General features: G+C 41.6%; 1 protein-coding gene across 6 annotated transcripts; it reads right to left on the bottom strand.

Moving 5' to 3' along the window:
- Window positions 1–1,423: 1,423 nt before the first annotated feature.
- On the bottom strand, window positions 1,424–18,618 carry kif5aa (kinesin family member 5A, a). Of its 6 annotated transcripts, none has more exons than XM_023813381.2 (29): window positions 17,934–18,618; window positions 16,817–16,904; window positions 16,073–16,146; window positions 15,505–15,609; window positions 15,072–15,120; window positions 14,488–14,543; window positions 14,230–14,317; window positions 14,011–14,135; window positions 13,648–13,752; window positions 11,239–11,387; window positions 10,788–11,005; window positions 10,554–10,687; window positions 10,309–10,377; window positions 9,625–9,831; window positions 9,397–9,543; window positions 8,471–8,659; window positions 7,293–7,410; window positions 7,099–7,151; window positions 6,860–6,969; window positions 6,405–6,506; window positions 5,778–5,838; window positions 5,505–5,573; window positions 5,302–5,409; window positions 4,827–5,028; window positions 4,024–4,099; window positions 3,693–3,772; window positions 3,516–3,543; window positions 3,025–3,102; window positions 1,424–2,723 (listed from the first exon to the last, which is right to left on the bottom strand). In XM_023813381.2, exons 1-28 carry the CDS (start codon window positions 18,060–18,062, stop codon window positions 3,027–3,029), a joined length of 3,015 nt encoding a protein of 1,004 aa, XP_023669149.2. In that variant the 5' UTR covers window positions 18,063–18,618; the 3' UTR covers window positions 1,424–2,723; window positions 3,025–3,026. The 6 variants fall into 6 exon arrangements, with proteins under 6 accessions (XP_023669149.2, XP_023669144.2, XP_023669147.2 ...); XM_023813376.2 differs by having other exon boundaries at window positions 3,025–3,123; XM_023813379.2 differs by having other exon boundaries at window positions 3,516–3,546.
- Window positions 18,619–26,104: the final 7,486 nt, after the last annotated feature.

The following is a 26,104-nucleotide window of genomic DNA, read 5'->3' on the forward strand; positions in this document are numbered from 1 at the left end:
GGCATCATCGGGACGGAGAAAAATGTTCATTGAATATAATATCGTAAAAAGCAGACAGATAACTTAGATAATGTTTAATATTTACTTAAATTACAAATTAACGCTAGAGACCGCATTAAAATATCTGAATTCTGAAGTTGCAAATTTGGTCAATTTAGAATAGAATACAATAGATTAGAATAGAATATATAGGGCGAGTTAGGGCTAGTTTACTAATGTTTTTTTTACTAATGTATTTAAAATTAATTTTTAACCTTATTTGCCCTATATAAATACTACAAAAATAAACTACGGTATAAACCTAATTAAATGCGTTGTTTATTGATTTGGATAGGCCTGGTGCACAAATAATCTTCTGTTTCTCCTGAAGAATGCCTGAACTGCACATCGGGGAGCCCATTTATGGTCTTATTTTACAGGGTGTTTTTAGCCTTGGTGCTTAATAGCACATTTCCTAGTTGTCACATGTGATGAATGGGAAATCGATTTGCAAGTCTGATATGCTTGGATATTTAGAGGTACAGGAGTAGTAGAGCTGGTATTTCATTTAAAAAAAAAACTGAAAAACAATTGTCTATAAGTTTTCTTCTGCTTTCTCATCATTTTCATAAACATGCGAATACCAGCCTTTACCTTGGCCTACTTTATATCTAAAGTTGCTTCTGTCCATATTATCTGTGGTATATTGTGCTTTATATTGGATTTCGACCATCTGAGGCAATAATTGATATATAAAATGTAGATACCTGTAGGTTAACAAGGAGTGGAGGAGATGCATTTCATGTAAAATTTCACAATACAAAAACCATATGTTATTGAAAAATTCTATATGAAAATATTCTTGCAAACTGCAATATTTTAAATTAGACAAAATTTGTCGGGGACATTATTAGTCCAAGCATGTAAATTGGTTAGTTTACATAATTGGTTTCTATAATTTGTTTCAAGGATATGCAGACTGGACTGCAGAAGTTCAAGTGTACTCACACACTATGTCAAAAATATCTTATGAAATTTATCCCGTATGATGAAGCCATATCTCCTAGGATGTAGCAGAATGTCTTGACAGAATCATGAAAACTGCATTTGACTTTATCGTTATGGGCTGAAGACAACCAAGCACTTCATTTTATTCCTATCTCACATTAGAGGACAGTTGTGCTGTAATATACAATCAAGATAAATGTATGGTCAAGCAATACCAGTTAATGTTTCTGTTTTAGCATTTGTGTCCAGTTTGATAACTCTCATTCCTTCGATGAAAAGTCCTTGTTCGACAAATAATAATTTCTATGAAAAAAAAACCCCAGAATCACAGTTCTGTGAGGTTGCTCTATGGCTCTTTGCAACATAATTCACTATAATCTACAGCAGCAATGCTTCCGAAGCTGCCACTGGTTTCAATAAGACAACTGACACCATATTGCCATAAACATGATTGTCTTTAATCACAGCAATGTTTAAATACATAGTTAAATAATAAAAACTGTTTTGTCAACACTGATATTTGCACATTTTTGGGTTGTTTTTAATAACCAAACATTGTAAATTTTGATTCTGGCTATTCAATGTGTACAAGAAACTTTAACTGGGACACAGGTGCATATTTTATTAGCAAAATACTACATGCTGAATAGTGCAAAAGAAAGTGTTAACCCTGAACTGTCATCGCACGCCCTCCTTCTCTTATTTATTGAGAGAGGTAATTGTGTGGGTAGGCAGGAATGTCAGAGGAACCTCCTTCACAGTGTCTTCATAATTTACTTCACTGGCCACACTCTTCATGACTGTGATTCAAAATGTGATTGGAATTGGTGGAATTACTGACTCAAGACATAAGACAATGAGCAGCTTCTACTTCTGTCCTAAGGTGAAGGAGGAACCAGATGTTATGACATTGGAAGAGGTGATATTGCCAGAACCCCATGACCTTCTTTTTCCGTAACTGATTGATCAGGCCAGATTTAAAGGGGATACATCAGGCTCCAAAGAATAATGGACAGTTTCATTTATATCCAAGGCCTACTTTACTGATGGGCAGTTCCAGCTTTTGGATGAAGTTCACATTTTCTGATTTCTCATAAGGAAGGTTCCATCTTTGCATATTGGTCCTTAGTCCAGTATTTTATGCTCCTTTCATAATAACTTATTTTTATATCTCTTTAACTGGTATGAGTCAGTGTAATTAGTAATAAATCCATGGTATAAAAAAGCAAGAACAGTACCAGTGAGATGATATATTTGGCAATTACCCATTTAATCATAATGCATATTAATATGTTAATCTCTCAACAGCTATAGTCTTTCCATTTCCACAGTCTTACTTCTTTATATGCCTGTTATTCATGAACTAACACTTTGCTGAGTAATGTAAACAGGGATTTGTTAGCCCTCACATACATATATGCTCCACGTTACGAGAAAGAGGAAAGATGACATGGAGAGATATGGAGATGTTGTACGTTAGTGTGGTTGTCCACTGCATGCTCGCGGACTGAAAAGTGGGGCGTGTAGTCCTGAAGTGGACCATAGAATACTGGGAAATTCAACACATCTCTGGTTCCTTCAATATCGACATTAACAACATGGGGATATGCTGTATAACCGGTGAATTTTCTACCATGGATACAGACTTGGGAAACACAGGGGGTTAATTGTGAAGAGAACATTTGATGGCAGCTGACATGCAGATTGACTGGGGAGATCTGGGATAACTCGGTCACCTGTGGACAGACAGTTGAGTGTCAAGGGGAAGGACATGCATTGCCAGTCATTCACTGTGCACTTCTACATCAAAGCATCTCGGATTAACACATTCATTTCCAGTAGTGTTTTCACTATTAAGCTTCATGTTTTTTATCTGCTGAGCTCTGTATGTCTAATATATGCCAATATGATAATTAATAGCAATTTAAAAGGGAATTATGTCAATAATCAAGATCCAGATGTGTGAGTGTGTATATAATTGTGTCTGAGATAGGGTCACGATTTCATTATGTGTGTCCAACCACATCTAACACGTACCTTCAGCTGGTTGCAGTCTCCTGCTGAGCACTGTAGAGCTTCGGGGGCACAGCCATCTCACCGCCACAGCGTAGAGAGCTTTTACACACAGGAAGCACGCTACAGTAATAATGCAAATTGTTTCTATGCATTGCAAACATGCTGCAAAACAATAAATGTGCAAGTAGCTTCTATGCATACTGCACTGACAGTGGAGAATTCCTTATATGAATGACATGCAATAGCAGGCTCCAGGTCTGTCTGAATTCAAACAGCTGTCTGTATGGCATACTGAAAGGCAATGCTAGAGAACAGCAGTAGTTCTAGTACTCAAGTAATTAAAGCTAATGATGTTGCAGTAGAGCAACACAATATTATTGTCAGTTTCCCATCAGAGAGCTGGCAGAGGTCTACAGTATGAGTTTAGCAGATGAAAAGAGTCTTGCAGTCTGAGTTCCTAACAGTGCGCTTCAGTTTCGGTATGCTATGGTCTGAGATGCAGAGCCGCTTACCAACTATCACTGTCTCCTCTCCTGTTTTCTGCTGCCAGATGAGATAAAATTAACAGGAAAGGGTTACTCAGTCCATTGAGAGGAGAATACTGCTTTGAGGGCAGTACTGAGAGAAAAGGCTGGTAAGAGGTTGAAGGGAAGGTGCTTGTCTAGCTAGCAGGAGTGTAAGACACTGACCGTCACTGGCATGGAGTGCACATGGATCCAGGGAACTGGTTGCACTGTCTGCTTCAGAGCTCACCTCAGAAGACTGGCCACTGGTGAGGCAGACAGAGATTTGGTCATAGGCAGGTAGTGAACATGCATGCATACAGTCTTAATACCAAGGTGACAAGTAGCCCAGGATTAAACATGCATCATTGCTTTGAACCCTTTCTTTTAGTCATATCACAGCTCTTTTTTTCTTTCATTCTTTATTTCATTCTTTTGTTTTTGTTCTTATCTTGTGATCAACCCTGCATTCATGTAGTTTCTATGCATGACTTGTATATGACCTTCTATGACTCACCTGTTAGCCTGTAGGGGGCGCCATGGCTTTGGAGAGGAATCGCCTTCGGGCTGGAACATCATGTCCAGGCAGCCTTCTGAACAAAAAATAGATTGGCTAACATTGTGGACAGCTTAGCCAAGTGCACTACAGTAACGGCTCACATCAGAGAAAAACCAATAACATTCAGAGCAACATTTGTAATTCATTTCTCCTTTAAAATGAGGTGATGGCCCTGCCTCCCCAGCCTCAGAGGGGTATGAATCGGTACTCAGAGAGGCATGAATCAGTACTCAGAGAGGCATGAATCAGTACACTAATTCCAATCCTCTACGCCTCTGGTCTCATATGGGTCCTCTAAGCTTGCTTAGGTACATTTCTGGGGCACTTAACCCATCTAATCTCACCAGTCGCAACTGTGACCAAATTTTTTTTTGTCATTTTTTTAAGCTCTAAAAGAGTTTGGTTGTTGCTTATCTGCCCAAAAGACTTCCTATAAATGAAAGTAGAGGTTGTCTTAATACAAAACTAATGTCATAGCACTAGGGTCAATGGTCATATGACCAGAGCAAGTTTAATTCTATCATGCACTCTAACGGCAAGGAAAACTTTGGGATTAAACAGGTTCATCCTAAGACATTCCCTCTACTTTAATAACTGCACCTACTGTCAAGACTCCCAGTTTGTACAGTAATTCTTCATATACAATAATCAGATTGCTACTCATACCGTGCCTGTTTGCATGAAAAGTCTTTTCTGTTTACGTGTCTGTGAGCCTCTCCCAGCCACACACTGGGGTTGGCCGCACAGTGAGCATGCTGTACCTGGCTGTTCCTGGTATCTCCTGGTCTGCATGAGTTCCCTCATGTGCTCCACCTCCTGCAGGTAGAGGTGGCGGTCACGGGCCGCCCCCGCCTTGGCCCCCCTCAGTGCCCCCTCCAGAGCGCGCACTCTTTCAGCTGTGTGCTGCAGACGTCTCTCCAGTTTGGGGAGGTCACTGCGCAGTTCAAAATTGTCACGTACCAACTGGAGGGGCAGGGGGGTGTTTGGCCAAGGAGAGGAAAGATTGAGGAAAGAGGAAACTGACTATATAAACACCACCCTTTTTCTGTCCTTTTTTCCAGCACATTTATCTACTGTTCTACTGATTGCTACATTGCTAACAGCTACGGGAAAGTCATGTAAACACGAATGTTTGCTGTTGTTACAGTTATGTCCTTTAGCCAGAAGATGTCGCAGTGGTACATCAGGAATGTCCAGAGGCCACCCAGTCCTTGAGTTCTGCAAGGCTTCTGGTACCTGCTTGTGAATCTTCGTAAGGTGCTCCAGGTTGTTCTCCAGGAAGGTAATTCTGTGTTTCTCAGTGTCTGTTCCCCAGTTCTCCGTGGCAAACTCCATTTCTTTGATCTAGATGAGAAAGGAAGGGATCAGACCTCCCTGCCGTGAAGTAAAGCGGCTGTAAAGCACACCAGCACAGCAATGGCGCTCACACTCTCACTCACATCTCTAAATTGAGCCACGAGGTCCTGCATAAAAACCTTCCGCAGGTAGTGGAGAGCCTGCAGCTCCTGCTGCAATATTGAACAAAAAAAACACGAATGACAGTAAAGAGAAGACAGACTGAGAGGAAGGAGACAAATCCTGATGAAATAACACACTCCCACACACACGGTTACGGTTATTTTTTACTTTTTATTTTTACTATGGTTTTGGTATGTATTGGCTGGTTATGACACTTAAATACATGGACCAGGAGACATGGGAGATACACTCACCACAGTCTTCTCCAGCGCTCTGAGACCCTGTCTGGACTGGTAATGCTGCTCAAGCTTAAATCTGATGGAAGGGGAAGGATTATGAAACACTTAAGAGAACAATATTCACAATAATAGCTGCATGAGTAACAATAATAATGTATATCTTTATATATCTGGACTGGAGCAACTTATTATATAGTCTAATGGTCTATGTGAGTTGTAGTATGTGAAGCATTTTATCAGTTCAAAAAAGAATTTGTCCTGTTGGAGGGGCTGATCTAGTAAATAAAAAAAATAAAATAAAATAAACATGGATTATTTTCAAGAGGAACCATAGAATAAACAGGGTGTATCGCAGCCACCCCATAAATATAACTGCCCCCTGATGGTCACCCCAAACAAGACTTCCTGCAGACACTGCTGCATGTAGAAAAAAATATATATCAGTTAAAACTTAGAAAAGAAAGAGAAAAGTAAAATAGAATTTCTTCAGTAAATATACTGCCATTCCATTGGCCTAAATCTCGACATACAGTAAACACCAGGTTTTAAAATGAGTTTACATCAAGTCAATATAAATTGCATTGTGCAGAGCACTACGCTGAATTTAAGAGCTGTGTTCTGCAGTGCTGTGCACATCCTTACTTAAGATCTGCTAGATGTTTAGACTTCTCCTGCTCCTGGATCTTCAGACAAGCAAACTCAGCATGCAGGTGCTCCAGCTCCCTCTCTGACTCCAGATTCCATCTAAGAAGGCAGTCCATGTTTTTAGTTTAGTTTAGTTTATTAAAAAGACCTGCCAGGTTTCCTCATAGTTTTACTGTAAACTTGTCAGCCTGCATTACTGTATTACAGCATATATTCATATACAACACTGTATAGATGCAAAACCAAATATACTTTAGGCAATAGGCACTGAGGATGACAGGATAATTTAATTCAGATTATAATTTACCTTGGGTTTCATGGTTTGACAAGTACATCACAGAACTCAAAATAAACTCTAGATAATATTTTCCACAATCAAACAAGGGTTTGATCAAACTGAGGGTACTAATTCTAGCTCTAATTGTATATCTAAGATTAGAGGAGTCACTGACTCTTTGAGGTCACCAATGATCTTTTGTTTCTCATTGATGTCATCATGCAGATGTCCAAGCTGCATGTGGGGGGGCTCGTGATGAGAATCCATTTCCTGGCATTCAGCCCCCTGAGAGAGGTCAGGAGAAATGGAAAAAAAAGACTCAAATAAAGAGAACAAGGAAAGAAAAACAAGTAGTAAGGTCAATCATGCAGCTCTGAATAGCGGTCATTGTCTCTTCCCAGCATAAAGGACTACCTTGTCATTGTCTTTTCCCAACAGTTCTCTGCTTGTACCTTTGTGTAGGGTATCTGCAGATGAAAAAAAATTGACAGGTTCATAAATTATAAAAATACTAAATTATTGCAAGGTGAGTCTGCACTGCAATACAAAATGCACTTCAGTATGGCTAATGGGTATTTATGAGCACTAGTATGCAATAAGGCCCTTACCTTCAGCCTGAAGTTTTGTCATCTCTTCACTTAGAACCTTGTAGCTCTCTTCCATCTCCTTCTTCGTCAGCTCCACATTCTGCATGCACTCCGTCAGAGAGCAGATATTGGATTCATGCTAGAAAAACAGACTAGAAGTCTTGAGCAGTGCAGGCACACAGGACGTCAGGCTTAGATACCTTGACTTACACGAAGGATGTAAGAGACTTGCCAATAATCTAGCTTTACATATGAACCAGTCTTTTTCAAGGGTTAGACCCCTATAATCCAGCACATGACCCACAAATGTGCTTGGCAGACAGTCACCAAATGAAGTAAAAAAAAAAAGACATAACCTGAAACACTGACATACATACAATACTGTGTAAAAGTTTTAAGCCATCAAAGAAATTGTTTGAAGCTATTTATCTGGATAGTACAGAGGCGTAGCAAGGAATTCTGCCCCCCCTGACAAAATGTCGCCTTGGCCTCACTCTGTATATTCTGCAGTCCAGTCCAGGCCCTGGGAGAACATATAAGCCTCCCCCCCCCCCAAGCGATTGCCCTCGTGCAGTAAGGGTAAATTTACTCAGAAAAAAGCTGCAAGATGTTTTCTTTTCTCCAAAAAAAATGACTTTGATGGCCAGAACTGACCACCTCAGTTCTCAGACCTCCCCTAATGCCACCTCAGCCATTCCATGTCCAGGTATCCATTTACTTATGTCCCGGACTTGAGGACGTAAATCAATCTAAATGTATTTTGGTTATTATAAGGAAGAAGAGAAATATGCTGTATAACATTAGATACAATATCACACAGATTTAAGTAAATCTCTATAGTGGCAGCACAATCAGCTTGCTTTGGTTCTTGCCACATGTCGCACATTTGGTGAAATTCATTTGCTGAAGTCCACCAAGTCTGCTTCCGACGTATCTCGACAAAGAGTAATACAGTCAGACGTCATTCTATGGGTCGTAAGTTGATGGGTGACTTAATTCTAGTGGTTAGGTAAAAAAACACAGAAGTGTATTGGATGGTTCCTGTAAATAATGGGGTAAATTCTGGAGAGGTATAGAAATGGCTCAGCTGACATACTTCGACAGACCTAGATTCATAGTTTTATGCCAACATGAAGATCATTTAGGTATCATTTTCTTTGACTGGTTAAGACTTTGCACAGTCTCGCTCTGCTCCCGACCTGTGTGATCAGCCTCTGGCAGGACGACAGCTCGCAGCCCGTCTCCTCCATCTCACGGTGGCACTCCTGCTGCAGCGTCTCCAGGCGACGGCACCTCTTCACCATGGATTTCACCTCCGCCCGGATCTTGTTTACGTAAATCCGTGCCACCGTGAATTCCTCCTCCAGTGCGCTGCTGATCTCCACAGGCTAGGTTAGGTTTAGGGTTAGGGTTAGGGTTACGGTTAGAGTTAGAGCAAAGGACAAGGAACAGTCCTGCTTTTCCGGCCCAAGTGTCTGTGTGTTACAGGTATCCTCCCATCTTTGAGGCTTAAAATAAAGGGGATCACACCTTTACAGTAACTGCTAGAACAAGCTACCATTGCATGTTAGCGTTGCCTCCTATGTTAGCCTCTTTGGTAACACTTTACTTCACGGGGCACAAATAATACAGCATTATGCTATAATTTATGTATTAATTAACTACAAACTAAGTCTTAGTTGCATACTGATCTCATGTTAATTCCCCGTTAATAAATCGGATGCTTGTTTTATCTCAAGCAGTTGCTATATTTTTAACTGTTTCAGTTCATTGTGTAAAACCTTGTGAACGACTGAGGAACTACTGAAGAAACGAGAAAGAATAACACCAGTGAAATACTGACCTCATGTTTGTTCATCATTAATGAATCGTGACGCATATTTTATCTCAAGTAGGGACTACATTTGTTGATGATTTATTCACGATTTGTGCCCCATCAGGTAAAGTGTTACTGCCTCTTTAAGACTAACTTAAAAACTTACAGTACTTGTTCTCTATGGCTTCTTGCTAAGTAGTCATATGGCCACTTTGGTGTCACCTTTGTGTCTGGGAATCAGCTCTATAAGTAAACTTTGAGTTGAGTTGAGTTGAGTTGAGTTGAGTTGAGTTGAGTTGAGTTGCTTACCAGCCTGATCTGCCTGTTGCCCATGACAGCACTGAACTCGCTCAGGTCCTGCATGAGGCTGTTGAGAACCTTGGCAATGTGCTTGCGCTGCTGCTTGCTCTCCCCTTGCATTTGGGACAGCTCTTCTTCCAGGGCCTGTAGATGGGCCTACAGAGGGCACTTGTGTTGGTGGAGGGGGGGGGGGGCACACAGTAGTGTGCAGGGAGAGTAAGGAGAAATCTGACTGACCATTTTCTGCACGAGTTCTGTGGCCAGCAGCTGACTTTGCTGACTCTGCTCCTCCACTTCCTGACTCTTCAGGTCATAATTAAGTGCCAGCTCCTCTAAAGCATACAGCACCTCCTTCACCTCCATTTTGGCGTGGTGGTTTTCTTCCTGCAGTCGCCTCAGATGACCATGTACATCCTCGCTGGTCTCATGTGTGTACGCCAGGAGCTGGAAACGTGACATGGAGAGAAGCCCAGCTTAATGTTGGCTCAGGGACTAAGCAGATCATTAGTGCTGCTTGATGCTGGCACAAAAGCCATCGGTGTGATGAGTAATCCTGCTTGTGAGAGTGAGTGGATCAAATCGCGATGAAAAATGATCTACGCCTGCCAGGTAAACCTTTCTTGTTCCAATTGGTGACTCAGATTCACTTAAAAAGTCTTAGGGAGGAAACTGGAATGTCCAGAGCAAAACCCACAGGAACACGGGGGAACATGCAAGCTGCACACAGACAGAGCTGGGGCCTAATCTGAACCCACAATCCTGGAGCAATTAAGTGACAATGCTGCACACTGAGACGGAAAAATAATAATCAGGCAGATTCACAGTGTACTTCAAATGCAGAGGCAGTAACAGAGGCAGTAACAGAGGCAGATGGACTAAGCCTGTAGAAACTCCTGCTGGGAGATGTAGACGGATCCTCACCTTGTTACGCTCCAAGATTTGTTTCCTCAGTTTTCCCGCCGTCTTACTCTGCTGGATAATTTCACTATCCTGAATAACATTTGTAGAACATTTACATTTGATTACAGATACTTACAAAATCAAAAACACTGTACGCAACAGTTAACAGTGACTTTGTTAGGGGTCAAGGGTCAAGTTTAATTTTGGATGGTAACTGTGCACATGTTATGTAGAAGTGCTTTTTTGTGGTGACCTGCACTGCTCACCTTGCTGTCCAGCTGCTGGTGCAGCCTGCTAATCGCCTCCTCATATTTCAGACGGTCCTCAGAGTGACATGTCACAGTGGAGGTGTTTCCAGCATCTGAGGGCTCCAGTTGCTCTGCCTCTGGAAGGTATTTCTCTTAAAAAGAGACGGCAGACAGTGATTAAAAAAAAAAATCCAGTGTCTGTTAGCCTTAGCTTTAGCGGCGGATGTCTGTAGTTTCACGACAAAGACCTACCTATGCTGTTCAAATTTAACAACAAGCCGGAACTGTTGGCTGGGTTTGATGTGCGTTCCTTCATCTCACCATGGCGCATGCGCTTCAAATCAGTCTCCAACATCTGGATAGTTTCCTTCTGTGACTTGCTCTTATCTTTCTCCCTCTCAAATTTCTTCTTCCATTCCTCTGCCGTCAGCTCCAAATTCACGGATGCCGTATTCTTAATGGTCTTTGCACTAAGTTCGGGAAGAGAACGTGAACTAGTACAGGAACAAGGCTGGTATGTGGGTGTTGTCAGACGTTTATATGGTTGTACAGTAAGATCTTAATGGGTGCAAATTTGATACCTGAATATATGAAATATTAACAGCTTCTAATAAGGTTCATGTTCCACACCCCTATACTAATTTCCTCTTATTTGTAATCTTGAAATGAGAAAATACACCCTAACTGAAGCTGGTTTTAGTACCGTTGTCCAAACATAAGGGTGGACCTCGTCTCAGCATCATTAAAGCTGGAAGGGGAGCAGCAGATAAATATTGTGGTACGGCAGTTTCCCCCCAGTGAATCCTGCAGGATCCGGGTCATCTTGCTGTCTCTGTATGGGACGTGTGCTTTCTACATGGAAAAACAAGCGAGAATTTAGCGTACTCCAGTGAACACTCTGCGACTTGTATCCCAGCAGATAATAACATTAACTAAAACTGTGGAAAGGGGGGTGCCAAACTCATTTCAGTTAATGAGCCACACTGGACCCAGTCTAACCAAGTGGGCCAATTTACACTATCATTCAAAAGTTTGGAGTCACTTAGAAATTTCCTTGCATTTGAAAAAAAGCAGGTTTTTTGTTCATTAAATAAAATAACATCAGATTGGTCAGAAATGCTGTGTAGACATTGTTAATGTTGTAAATGACTATCATAGTTGGAAACGGCTATTTTTTAATGGAATATCTACATAGGTGTACAGAGGCCCATAATCAGCAACAATTAGCACTGTGTTCCAGTGGAATGTTGTTTAGTAATGCAAGTTTATCATTTTAAAAGGTTAATTGATCATTAGAAAACCGTTTTGCAATTATGCATAAAACAGATGAAAACTATTGTGCTGATTAAAGAAGCAATAAAACTGGCCTTCTTTGAGCTAGTTGAGTATCTGGAGCATTAGCAACTGTGGATTAGATTACAAGCTCAAAATGATCAGAAACAAAGAACATTCTTCTGAAACTCTTGTTCTGAGAAATTAAGGCTGTTTCATGCGAGAAATTGCCAGGAAACTGAAGATCAATGCTGTGTAGTACTCCCTTCACAGAGTAGCACAAACTGGTTCTAGCCACAACAGAAAGAGGAGCTTCATTAAATAGTACCCGCAAAAGACCAGTCTCGATGTCAACAGTGAAGCGGTAACTTCAGGATGCTGGCCTTCTAGGCAGAATTGCAAAAAAAAAGCTGTATCTCAGAATGGCCAATAAAAAGAAAAGACAGAGATGGGCAAATGAACACAGAAACTGGACAGAGGAAGACAGGGAAAAAAGTGCTATGGATAGACGAATCTAAGTTTGAGGTGAAGAACGTTTCTGAGACACAGATCAAATGAAAAGACATTAGAGGAGTGCTTGATGACATCTGCCAAGCATGCTGGAGGCAATGTGATGGTCTGGGGCTGCTTTGCTGATGGTAAAGTGGGAGATTTGTACAGAGTAAAAGGGATCTTGAAGAAGGAAGGCTATCACTCCATTTTGCAACGCCATGCCATACCCAGTGGACGGCGCTTAATTGGAGCCAATTTTGTCCTACAACAGGACAATGACCCAAACACAGCTTCAAACTATGCAAGAACTATTTAGGGAAGAAGCAGTCAGCTGGTGTTCTGTGTATGATGGAGTGGCCAGCACAGTGACTGGGTCTCAGCTCTACTGAGCTGTTATGGGAGCAGCTTAACCCAATGGTACGTAAGAAATACCCATCAAGCCAATCCAACTTGTGGGAGATGCTTCAGGAAGCACGGGGTGAAATCTCGTCAGATTACCTCAACAAATTGACATCTAGAATGCCCAAGGTCTAAAAAGGCTTTAATTGCTGCAAATGGAAGATTCTTTGACGAAAGCAAAGTTTGAAGAACACTATTATTTTAACTTCAAAATGAGTATTTCTAACTTCGTCAGTGACTATTTCATATTTATTTAGCTATATTTCCTATTCAAACTCATTTCATGTATGTTTTCAACATTTCAAGGAAATTTCTAAGTGACCCCAAATTTTTTGAACAGTAATGTATATGTAGTAGGAACGGTCTCCCTAAAAGCTACCCTCACAAACAATTATGGATTAATGGTGCTATTCAAATAGTGATTACTGGCAGAATTCACAATTAACAATATCTGACAACAAACCGTAACACTTCAAGTAAAGAGAACTTTGCCTGCCTGTAATTTCAGTTATAGTAAGGTAGCCCTGTAGCTGCTGTTCAGTGCAGTTTATGCAGATAAACCCTGTCTCCAACCACATTTCTCATCAGACTCATTTTGAGGAAAGCCTGGCAGTTCCCTGGGCATGTGATAATGGCACTCAATGTTATATTCATTCACTACTGGCCCCCAAGTGCAAAAACTCAGAATAGCAGGGGTTTTTTACTTCTATAATTGTGGGGTCGATGTGTTTGTTGAATTCCAATCAGTGCGTTTGTACTCTGAAATCATCTTACAGTCCACATCAGAAGCTGTATCAATATTATTTATAAATTGACAGGGACTACGTGGAAGTAGGCAGTTGGCCATATTCACCCCATAAGCCCGAGATGTAAGAACATTTAACATGAAATATGCAAGTCCAGCTACAGACCAGTACTGACACAGAGATTAACTGTGAGCGTGACTGACCGTTCCCTCGGCCAGCGCAGAAATGACATTGCCAAGTGATGACAGTGACTTGTTGATGTTCTTGGCCTCATCCAGGACAGCACCTTCAGCACCTGTTTTACTGACCTGGAAGGATGATGCAGAGACACGGTGAGGTCAGCTACTGAATACATAACATTTAACTTAAGAAGTGCTAATGAATACAGGTACCATGACAACACACCATCAGTGATGTCATAGACCAGGGGTTTTTGGCAGCTGCTATAGGAGGCACCTATAATGTTACGTTAAATGTTACATTACACAATGCGCTCCTGTTTTTTCCAGCATTCCTTAGCAACTGCCAGGAAAGTCCTCTAGATCCAATAACGGCCCTCCCCTCACCTTCTCACTGCCTGCCAGGTCCACCAGATACAGCTTCCCGGTGAGCTTCTGCTCCGTCTCCGTGTGCTCCTGCGTGATGTCCACCAGGAGGATGCTGTGGCTGCGGGAGCTGTGCTCGTTCATGTCTACAGAGAGGAAGGGCAGGGGTGCTGTCAGCGACAGGAACGGGCAGCCTGGACATCACTAGACATTACTGGACGCAGAACTAGAAGCACTAACTGGTAACAGCGACATGCCGGTTGGCTTTTCCCTCGTCAACGATATCCATCACTTCTTCTGGGCAACTCACAAAACGTTCAGTACAACCCTGCATGAAAAGGTGAAGAAGACAGGGGACAGTGGCACAAACTGAATACTTAATGGATGAAAATGGTTAAAACATATACATTTTGGTAGTGTTTCAATTTGAATATTAATCAATGTCTAAAGTCCACAAGGAAAAGAACATGTATGAAATAAGTTGTATGTGTGACTCACCTTCACATATGGGACCCGGTTTCTGTCCTCATGGACTGCAAGGTTGGCTTTGGTCACTAAGAAAGGGAGCACTAATTAGAGTTCTGGAATGAGGGCATATGGACACATCCAGACACATGACATAAAGCCATTTTTTAAAAATGGCCAGGCCAGTTGACTCTGCACATATGGGTGTGGCGTTTAAGAGGTATTGCCTTTAATTTATTGAAAGGAGCAGACAGGGTAAGCCGAAGATCATCCAGGACACAGCATCTCTGAACTGTGCATCAATAAATGCAAGGCTGGGAAATACTCATTTAAAAATGCATTTAGAGTCCCTGACTCAGTCAAGGCAAAGTTATCTTTATGATGACATTACTGTCCTTCTCAGGACAATATGGAACAGAGGCATTTCATATGGGGGTATGGCAGTGAATGACCACAGTCTTCTTTTCAAGGGAACTAGGGTGTCTTTAGATGATATAAAATAAAAAAATAAAAAAATAAATGTGTCATTTCAACAGAGATGATAAAAAAATTCTGTTATGTTAGCAAAGTTGGCATGATAAAATTAAAACAAGCACTTTTCTGTGATGAGTACTTACCATCTAAAAGATCCCTGATTTTTTCCATATATATTTCAAAATATGACACCTGAAAGCATCAAAAGAAATAATCAAAAAAGGGAATAAACGTGTGCCAGAAGCTGTCATGACAACTACAAACAAATCATGTAACGATATTAACGTTAGATGTTATTGTTTCTGACACAGCAGCGTGGTTCTCTGTTTGAAAAATAGATCCGACTTGATCTCCTAAGTTATTAAACTTCTCAAAGAATCATTACTTTGTATCTATGAAAATATTTATTTGCACAGGCTCATGAGATGGTCATTCTGGTGTGAATGGAATTAGACCCCAAAGCCTGTGCACACTCGGAATCCAGGCAGTCCTTGTCAAGCTGAGGTTACAGTCGCTGTGAGCATTTTGACCCTGTAGTTCTACACAGGTCTGTGAGCGTAGTCCTGATTACCGAACCTTGATGCGGAATTCCAGATTCTCATCCATGGTATAGATATGGCTGAAAATGTCATCAGCAATCCTGGGAATGATGCCCATGCGCTCTTCATCGTGCAGCTTCCCCTAAATGTGGAAAAAAGAAACGAGACTGAAGACATAGTAAATATACAGAAATTTAATGACACAACTGCTTACTAATTGGATGATATGGTTGATTATATGACCAAATTATGCTTTGATGGCCTCATATGATTATGTTAAACATCTTTATCAAGTTACATATTTTTATTTTTACGTTTAATTTTCAATACTTACCACTTACATCATTTAACACTGTCTACCAGATGGCCAGTTGCATGTATGGTGTAAATGCAACATCACTGGCTACATTTTATTGGCAACCAAAAATAAATGCAGTGTTGCTGGCAGGCCAGGAGTGAATCCCAGCAAATCCCAATTAATTCCCATACACAACTGGTGAGTGACACCGTCGAGTTCTGAAGAATTAACTGTACTGAAGATCACTACATCAGCAGATAACACCCTTCATTGGCCAACCCACTCAAAGCATGAAATGATCTCTTACCTCCATAGTGTGGGTCTTGCCTGAGGAAGTCTGCCCATAGGCAAAAATTGTCCCATTGTATCCCTCCAAGACATCTATAAGGAGAAGATGTGAAATGAGCAAGTCATTATTTTAAGTTAGAACACATGTGGAGACCATTACCACATTACAAACACTCTAAGTTGACAATGAGACGCAAAACTGAAAAAGCAAAAACAAACAACATCTGACCCTGAACATCCACTCACCTGTCCAGCTAGCTTTAGATAAATAGGACCTATTAAATATAGAGCAAGATCTGTACTTTTCACTTTTCTTGCACTAAGTGTCTCTCTTGTGAGATATTTGTGTGCTGGTTTTATTTTTTAAGTCTGACCACTTAAAAATAAATGTACAGCATTTCTTTTTACAAATGCGAGGCTCTGAAGCAGTGTTTCATGTAACTCTTTTCCCCACAACTATCTTGCAGTTGTTTCGGTAACTGTTCAGCCTCTTATTATGTATTATCTGTCTCACTTGCAGGCTGTTTTGAACAAAAAGCATCTGCCAAATAAATCAATGTAAAATAAAAATAAATGCATGCATGGGCATAGGTTATGGGGGGAATGGGGGCTTGTAACCCCCCCTCAATATTCAAAACTAGACAATACAGCCCCCTGGACCGCCTTAAATGAATGGAGACCTCAACCCCCCCAATCTTCAACCCAAAGTTATGCCCTTGAATGCATGTATCTGTATCTGTTCTGCTGCACTGCTTTCCCTTACCTCTAACGATCTGTCTGGCACAGGTATTGTAGACCTGTTCCTGGGTGGTATTGGTGGGGAAAACCCGATCGAACACATACGACTTCCCCTAAGGAAGAAAGATAAGAGCAGTGGATTTAGCGCACACTGTAATTCCACACTGTTATACTAATTTTAAAGTATTTTAGAGGAGGAACCCTAAAGAATAATGTTTTCTTTTGACCTATATCTAAGAACACAGCTTGAGTCAGAGCTACACTGTGGCCTCACTGAAATAAGGGCCTCCCCAGTGACAGGACCTAGCGAGAGTCTGCCAGGAAGTGAGCTGCTGAATAGACACCTCATCATTACACTCTAACGAATGTTTCAGTAACTACATTAACACAGAATATTGGCACTGTCTCATTCTGTAGTGTCATAAGTTCTTCTTGTGTTGATACAAGTATTATTACTTAGTATCAGCTAAATTAAAATATTAAAACAATATTAAAATGATAAGTTCTTTTAATTTTTAATGCAAGTTTGAAATCGTGTCTATTGAGCTTTAATAAATGAAAGTTTTTTTGCTTTTTGATGTAATTGAGGCTATGTTAATGGTTGGGCACGGCTTCTTAAACATAAAGACCTTACAAATTCAAGTTATTTAGATTCAGCTTAATTGATGTACTGCATTCAGTCATTTCTTTTATCATTAAACTATCAAATTATTTTATTATTACAGACGCTATTTTATCATTTTTAACGTGTGGCGTGGTTACGTTTTCCTTCACATACGATGTATTCATACATGAATGGGATTTTTTGTGAAGGTTTCCGAAACAAAGTAAATGGGCGTTTAATGAATACCAGTATTTAATTAACCATCCAAAGTCATATCTTCACTAACGCATCTACTGATAATCGATGATCGTATGATATTTAATCAAATATATCTTCCCCTCCTATAAGTATAAAAACAGAAAATGTACATCAAATATGTTCACTGGTTTCCATGGGGGAAGTGCGATTAACATCGATCAACAGTGTTTTAACAAGTGCCCGCTATTAACAGCATCTGGAAGACTTACGAGAACCGACATAATATGAAAAACGGAAAATAAAAGCGTGTCTCAAAAATATTAAAAAGAAAGCAACCCACCCCGACAATGACGGTGTCGTCTCCTTGAAATGTGGGGATGAATCGGTCTCCTCGCCTGATCTCCTTCTCATTTAAAGGGCGGAAGCGGCATAGCACTTTGATGCTGCATTCTGCGGTCGAGTCGGCCATGGTAAGATAAAATTATTTTTACAGCTAATCCGGAAGGTTATCCATGAAATATATTTTCAAATATTTTATATACGATTATATGAAAATGCCCTCTCTTCTAAACAATGGCTGAAAAAGACGCTGCACTTTTTATTCTATAAGATGTGGCTTGAACGTACACGACCTTTGAGGAACTCCTTAGTTTCTGCCACTATAAAGACGGGGACGTTTTCTGATGATAACTCTCTATATATACATATGTATAAGTGCAGTAGAATTAATCATGTGTAGCGCTTCTCTGCAACACACGTACCGAAAGAGTTACGATTACAACTTCAAATCTCGCATTTCCCTCGTATAATACAAATCTCGCACCTAGATATTTTATATCAAAACGTCTGTATTCGGATCGTCCCCTGTACAGCTTAAAGTCGCAAACGCCACGAGGCCGGTATCCAGATATAGTTAAAAATGAGAGACGCCGCAAGGTTCCGCGTTCTCGCCCTTTTCCATCCGCCAGCGGGGCGGGGTCTGATCTGCTCTATACTGCAAGGCAACTTCGGAGATGCTCGCATCATCAGCACCACAAAGGCACTGGGCGGGTGAAGAGTTGCAGTCGCAGTCTAGGTCACAGCGTATTTAATTTTTGATTAATAGAAACTTGCCATGTGCTCGGTCATTCATTTTAACGGCACAAAAATATATACACGATATATGAAAAATTTACAAGTATATACACATATATGTGCACCTACATGCATACATACATACATGCATACATACATACATGCATACATATACAAACCCATTTCCAAAAAAGTTGGGACGCTGTGTAAAATGTAAATAAAAACAGAATGCGGTGATTTGCAAATCATATAAAGTATATTTAACTGAAAACAGAACAAAGACAACATATCAAATGTTGAAACTGAGTGTTTTATGAGAAATATATGCTCAATTTGGATTTGATGCCAGCAACATGTTTTAAAGACTTGGGCCAAGGGCAAGAGGTGATGTGTTGCATCACCTCTTCTTTTAACAGCACTCTGTAAACGTTTGGGAGCTGAGCAGACCAGCTGCTAGAGTTTTGAAAGTGAAATGCTGTCCCATTCTTTCCTGATATAGGATTTCAGCTACACAACAGTTCAGAGTCCCATTTGTTGTATTTTTCATTTTCATGATGCTGCAAATGTTTTCAGTGTGTGACAGGTCTGGACTGCAGGCAGGCCAGTCTAGCACCTGGACTTTTATAATATGGAGCCATGTTGTTGTAATACTCACAGTATAGAATAGAATAGAATAGAATAGAATAGAATAGAAACTTTATTGTCATTATATCACATACACAGTGAAACTAGGAATACTGCTCCTGATCAGTGCAATGAAAGAAAAGAGAAAGAAATAATAAAAACATTACAGTCACACCGTGTAAAGGATTATTATTATTGCCCTGGGTTTTTGATCACTAAAGACTGATAATGCCCACAAATTTATTTTTTGTTGTTATTTAGTGATCTATGGCCCTTGGGAAGGAGCTGTCCTTGAGTCTGGAGGTGCATGTTTCGATGACCTGCAGTGCCTACTAGGGGGCAGCAGGGCAAACACATGAGCGGGCAGGACGGGCAAAGTCGCTGATGGGTGCCGGAGAGGCAGCAGGAGCCAGATAGAGCACAAGATCATTGTTGGTGTTAAAGGCAGAACTTATTAAAGTTCACAGACAGCATCTGGCATAAGTCTGAGGGCTGTCTGGGGAGCTGTAGAAGGTGGTGCAGGGTCATTTTAATGGAATTATAATAATGATTATAATTTAAATGCAATGCAAAAACATACTAAACATAATAGAAATATTATATTATATTATAATTGTATATTTATCAAATTTTTACTCTAGACCAGCATTTGATGTAATACTGTCAAATGGGATGTCATATACTTGACAGTAGATGGCGCCAGGGGAGTCAAGCCTTCGGCTGAATCCAGACTCCCATCTCTCTGAAACCAGAGCATAAGATATAAAATTACTTAGGGTTTGAGTCACTGGGATCTCTGCACTGGCCACAGCCAGAGGCTCTTTAATGCTTGGGCTTACCGCTAATCAAGGGCCCCAACAACAAAATCTGGACAAAACTAAATCAACCACGTTAGCGGGAACAATCTGTCACATACTTAAAAGGTGTCTGCACCTTGTTTGCCCTGTCATACCACAACCCAGAGGGCGGAGCGTGTTTTCGATGCAGCAGACGCACAAGCAGAAGGCAGGGGACAGTGTACGCAGGCAGTGCGCAGAAACAGCGGTCACCGTGGTGATTAAGCAGCATATGATGTCGTATTGCCAAAATGACAGATTTTCTCTGAAGCATATATCCAGTTCAAAGGGACGCTGCCCCCCTCCCAGAGGTGCCAGCTCTCACGCTTTCTGACTCTCACGCTCACGCAAGAAATCTTACATCAAATCTATATTATTCCATTTTAAACCTAAGATTAGCTACATCAAAAGCGTTGGGGTAGTTTGCAAACCGTACACTGTATTTACAAGGTAATAAGACTGTTACATGCGTGTAAATGCTTGTGCATGTGTGTGCAGATTTGTCTCAAATTGAAAATCTCCCTTCAGCCAGCTGACCAAAGTTGACAACCCTGCCCCCCCGCTTCAAAGGAGGGCCTCTGAAGACTCAAATAGCCTAAGGGCATCTGACCATGCTAGTGTGACAGTGAGGAAACATGTGCTGCGTTGGACTTGCAGCCCCTCCTTAGTGTACCACTGACTTATGCCTTATATCACCTGGGGTGTCCCCTGACCCCCCTGCAACTCTGTACAGGATAAGGGGCTGGAAGATGGACAATAATTGGACAATTTCCTTAATAGGTAGCTAGTTTTTAAAATGTATATTCTTTCAAGTAAATTTCATATGTCAAGCACCTTTTACAGACTCACAGTCACAAAGCACTGTACAAAACTAAAATATAGAAGAACACAAAACAAAAAAGCAAATGACAATGTAAAAGTACACAGCAGGTGAAAAGTAGACAACAATACGTAACAATACATGATTTCATAAGATCACATTTTCCCAAAAGCCTGAGAAAAAAGACACGTTTCTGCCCTTTAAAACATTTAGCAGAGCCTGCAAAACGCAATGATGGAGGAAGATCATTCCACGGCCTCGGGGCAGCAACTTAAAATGGCCAATTACTGCACGTTTTCAGCTCGCAAGTGAAAAAGGCATGCGTGACCGAGAGACCTGATATGAGAATCAAAACTCGAAGAGAATATTTGGGCCAATGTGAAATGGATGTAATCTTACTGAAAATCATGTAATTCTGGAGGAGCAGAAATTAAAGTCTCAGTTTTTTTCAGAATTTAGACATAAATGATTAGCAACTGTTTTGTAGCCTCCACCAGAGAATCAGATAATATTGTTTCAAGCAATATTGCGCACAATATTCCGTTTGTGTACTGTGTACTTGTCTGCACTGTGTGTACTTGTCTGCACTATCTGCACTTGTCTGCACTATGTGTACTTGTCTGCACTGTGTGTACTTGTCTGCACTATCTGTACTTGTTCACACTTATGTGTACTTGTCTGCACTATGTGTACTTGTTTGCTCTATGTGTACTTGTCTGCACTATGTGTACTTGTTTGCACTTTGTGTATTGTCCTTGCACTTTATCTTTGATTTTTCACTTTATGTTTGTATCTGTGCATTTGATGCACCTCATTGCTGTATGAAAAAGAATTTCTCCCTGGGATAAATAAAATTTAATCTAAACAAACATTTATGACTGCTTGGGTATTTCTGAATAAATACCTCACATATTGTTACCTCTAAAAATCATACAAAAAAAAATCAGTCTTTACATATACAGTATGGGTACCCCAGTAATAAAAATAGCATAATTTAATTGATATCACTGCTATAGGTAAATGAGTCCGTCTTTTAGATCCAACACCTTTTTAGAAAATATTTGGCTTCTCTCACCCACATCTTAACCACATCTTTTCCCATTTTGTATTAAAACAAACTAACAGTTGACTGAAAATATGGATTATGTGTGCTTTTATTAGAAAGTGGCAGTATGGCAAACTTGACAAGCAGAGGCAGTTCACTGGTTCCTAAACAGCATGCGCAAAGGACCTGCATTTTGAAAACAGTCGGAAGTATTCGTGAGAGGCCCGGCAGCAACACAAAAAACGTGCTCACATTTCTTCACTGAATTCTAACTGTGACCCCCTCCGAAATGCTGACATCCGTTGACAGGAACGACGGCACTAGGGCAGGATTTCAGACCGTGCTCAGTGTGCCCTGTTTCTTGACAGGGTGAAGCTGTGGGGTCACTAGGGAGGAACCGATGGAGTAAGAGAGGACACTCTCATTAGTGTGAGCGAAAGTGCAAATGGTCTGGCCCAGTAATCAATATGTCTGGGGCCACCATGTCTCGCTGGTGCAGCTGGAGTGCAGTCAGACCTGCAGGGTTAAAGCTCTTTCTAGTTCAGGAACCTTCTCCTCTTGTAATTCATAAATGCCTCTGGGATCTGTTGCATTTCCCAGGGTGCAAACAGAAGGAAAACACAATGAAAACTATTACCTCCCCTGCAGGTGATTATTATGCTTTTGACAATAAACAACACATTTATTTGTAAGCTGATAAATTTGCTACCATTGTGATAAATGCAACCATTCCGGAGACACAGCAGTACATTGTGATTCCTCAGCGAAAGATTGTCGCTCGCCGTGGCTATGGGCACTTCTAAGGCCTATTTGGCAATGTCTCTAAAAACCAATGGATTATCTCTGCTGTCTGTGAGACACATAGACACACATACACACACACACAAGTTACAAGTGATCACTGAGGCAACAACAACTACTATGGAATGTTATTTAGCAAACGATTAGCAAAAAACAGAGTGGAAGGCGACTCCGATCTGGTTGGAATAAGTGGAATTAGTTTGCTCTGCAACCTAAACCAAGGCAAATTTAACTTTTTTTTTTATAAAAATGTAATAATGATATATTAATGACTTGTTCTACCAAGTTTCCAACGTCCAGTGTTCCAAGAGCTGGTCCATTGCTGCAATTAATCCTGGCCTTCCACAGGAAGGCAGAGAGGAGAGGGGGGTCATGGTGATGTTCATAGACCCATAGCTTGGTGGGAGGGGGGGGGGGCTTGCTGGGTTTGGGTGTTCCACTGATCCAGGATAAATGTAGGTTCCACATGCCCGAGGCAGCAGCGCTGGGTTTGGGTGTACCACTGATCCGGGATAAATCGAGGTTCCACATGCCCTAGGGGAGGCTGCAGCGCTGGGTTTGGGTGTACCACTGATCCGGGATAAATCAAGGTTCCACATGCCCTGTGGGAGGCTGCAGCGCTGGGTTTTGGTGTACCACTGATCTGGGATAAATCGAGGTTCCACATGCCCTGTGTGAGGCTGCAGCGCTGGGTTTGGGTGTACCACTGATCTGGGATAAATCAAGGTTCCACATGCCCTGGGGGAGGCTGCAGCGCTGGGTTTGGGTGTACCACTGATCCGGGATAAATCGAGGTTCCACATGCCCTGGGGGAGGCAGAAGTGCTGGGTTTGGGTGTACCACTGATCCGGGATAAATCGAGGTTCCACATGCCCTGGGGGAGGCAGCAGTGCTGGGTTTGGGTGTACCACTGATCCGGGATAAATCGAGGTTCCACATGCCCTGGGGGAGGCAGCAGTGCTGGGTTTGGGTGTACCACTGATCCGGGATAAATCGAGGTTCCACATGCCCTGGGGGAGGCAGCAGTGCTGGGTTTGGGTGTACCACTGATCCGGGATAAATCGAGGTTCCACATGCCCTGGGGGAGGCAGCAGTGCTGGGTTTGGGTGTACCACTGATCCGGGATAAATCGAGGTTCCACATGCCCTGGGGGAGGCAGCAGTGCTGGGTTTGGGTGTACCACTGATCCGGGATAAATCGAGGTTCCACATGCCCTGAGGGAGGCTGCAGCGCTGGGTTTGGGTGTACCACTGATCTGGGATAAATCGAGGTTCCACATGCCCTGGGGGAGGCTGCAGCGGTGGGTTTGGGCCACTGATCCGAGATAAATCGAGGTTCCACATGCCCTGGGGGAGGCTGCAGCGGTGGGTTTGGGTGTACCACTGATCCGGGATAAATCGAGGTTCCACATGCCCTGGGGGAGGCAGCAGTGCTGGGTTTGGGTGTACCACTGATCTGGGATAAATCGAGGTTCCACATGCCCTGGGGTCGGCAGTAGTGCTGGGTTTGGGTGTACCACTGATCTGGGATAAATCGAGGTTCCACATGCCCTGGGGTCGGCAGTAGTGCTGGCTTGGTATGGCAGAGCAGGCGTAGTGGTACTCCTCCCCTTCATCAGGGCACTTCCAGGAGGAAGGAGGTAAAAATAGAGTCCTTAAAGGAGATATAAGGGTCCAGACACTCCCTGATATCTGTGTCTGCTGCTGGTCGGTCTCCAGACCATGATTAGCATGTTGCACGGGATCTTGCCTCAGATTTCTGGCTGGAAGATCCGTTTGAGTGAATCTGACTGCATCCTGTCCCGTGTGCTAACGGACTTCACTGCAGATTAGGGAACTATGCTGAGCAGGAAGGGTAAATAAGGGACAGAAGTGACCAGCCAGTGCACCTGACATTACAGGAGGACAGAGGCATGCCCACACAAACACATACAGCTTCTAAGGGGGCGCCGACTTGCCAGCCAATTTCAATTGGCATTGGGGGAAGGGGGGATGATGTCAAGGACACTGTTAAGTTTAGATGTATGTAATGTACAGTAACTGGGGTCTTTAAATTACCCATGGAGAGTGAGTTTATGTGACACTGTCCATGCAAGTTCCCTGTGATGGACTGGCATCTTGTCTGTATACATACAGCCCTGTGGCCCATGCGGCCCAGGATATACTCTGGACTGACCAGAAAAAAGACCTGAATATGCATTGATGGATATAAGGGATGTACATATTGTTTAAATAGATTGCCAATAGATGGCAGTGTGAGGCAGTGCAGTGTGATATCGACAGTGAACACTGTACATCTGTTTTAAATGTAAGCTCATATATATATGTATGGGGGCATTTTTTAAGAGATTTTGTGCTTGGGGTAGTTAGTCTGGGGTAGGTTACTGTTGAGTAGCATTTGTACAATAGATTTATAATAAGTCATAATTACTGATTCACTTGCTGAACAATTGTTAAACTCTAGGTTTTTGTTTTATCTTTCAGGTAGGACATTACTAGTTTACAGCTTGCTATAAGGCGACAGATCAACCTACTGTCGTATAGTGAAGTGAATGAACGTCTTCAGAACTGCTGGCATTTTCTGGGGCAAATCTTTAAACTCATAAATTCACATTCCCTTTACAAACAGACACAACACGTATGATTACATACATGCACATACAATTTCCACAATAAACCACAGAACAATACCTTGTAAAATTACTAGACAAAAGAATTGTACAATAGACCTTTCAGGAATGAGTCGGTTAAGAGCGGTCTATGATGCCGATTACATAAGAACATAAGATTGTTTGAGATAGAAGAGAAAGACTCTGCTATCCTGTGCTAATGTGAAAATGAGATACGCAGGGAGTTAGACGTCACTCCTCTTCTAAATATGACCAGAAGCCAAATGCTGTTCTAATCAGTATAAAGGGCTAGAGCTGCTATGTTACACTGGGCAGGAGTCAGGAGTATTCGCAGGTTCAAAAAGACCATAGCACCCTAAACAGCCCAGACCTCACAGTAGAATTCGAGTAAGGCACTTTGTCCTCACCAATGCCTGAGGCCTTTCTCACGCGTAATCCTACCTGCATTTAAAGCGCATAGCTACTGAGAAATGTAAATACACTTTGATGGGCATGCACATGTAACAGCATGTAATAACTTCTGCATTTAAATTTGTATCTGAAGCAAAAATGAAAATGAAAAACTACTGATTTATGAATTCATAAATGGATATTTGCATTATACTTGTTTACAATAAGGCTTCCTTTTGCCACTTGTAAATGTTAGTAACTCATTAATAAAAAGAAAACAGTGTTATAAGTT

This window comes from Paramormyrops kingsleyae, chromosome 6, assembly GCF_048594095.1.
Source record: "Paramormyrops kingsleyae isolate MSU_618 chromosome 6, PKINGS_0.4, whole genome shotgun sequence".
NCBI lineage: Eukaryota > Metazoa > Chordata > Actinopteri > Osteoglossiformes > Mormyridae > Paramormyrops > Paramormyrops kingsleyae.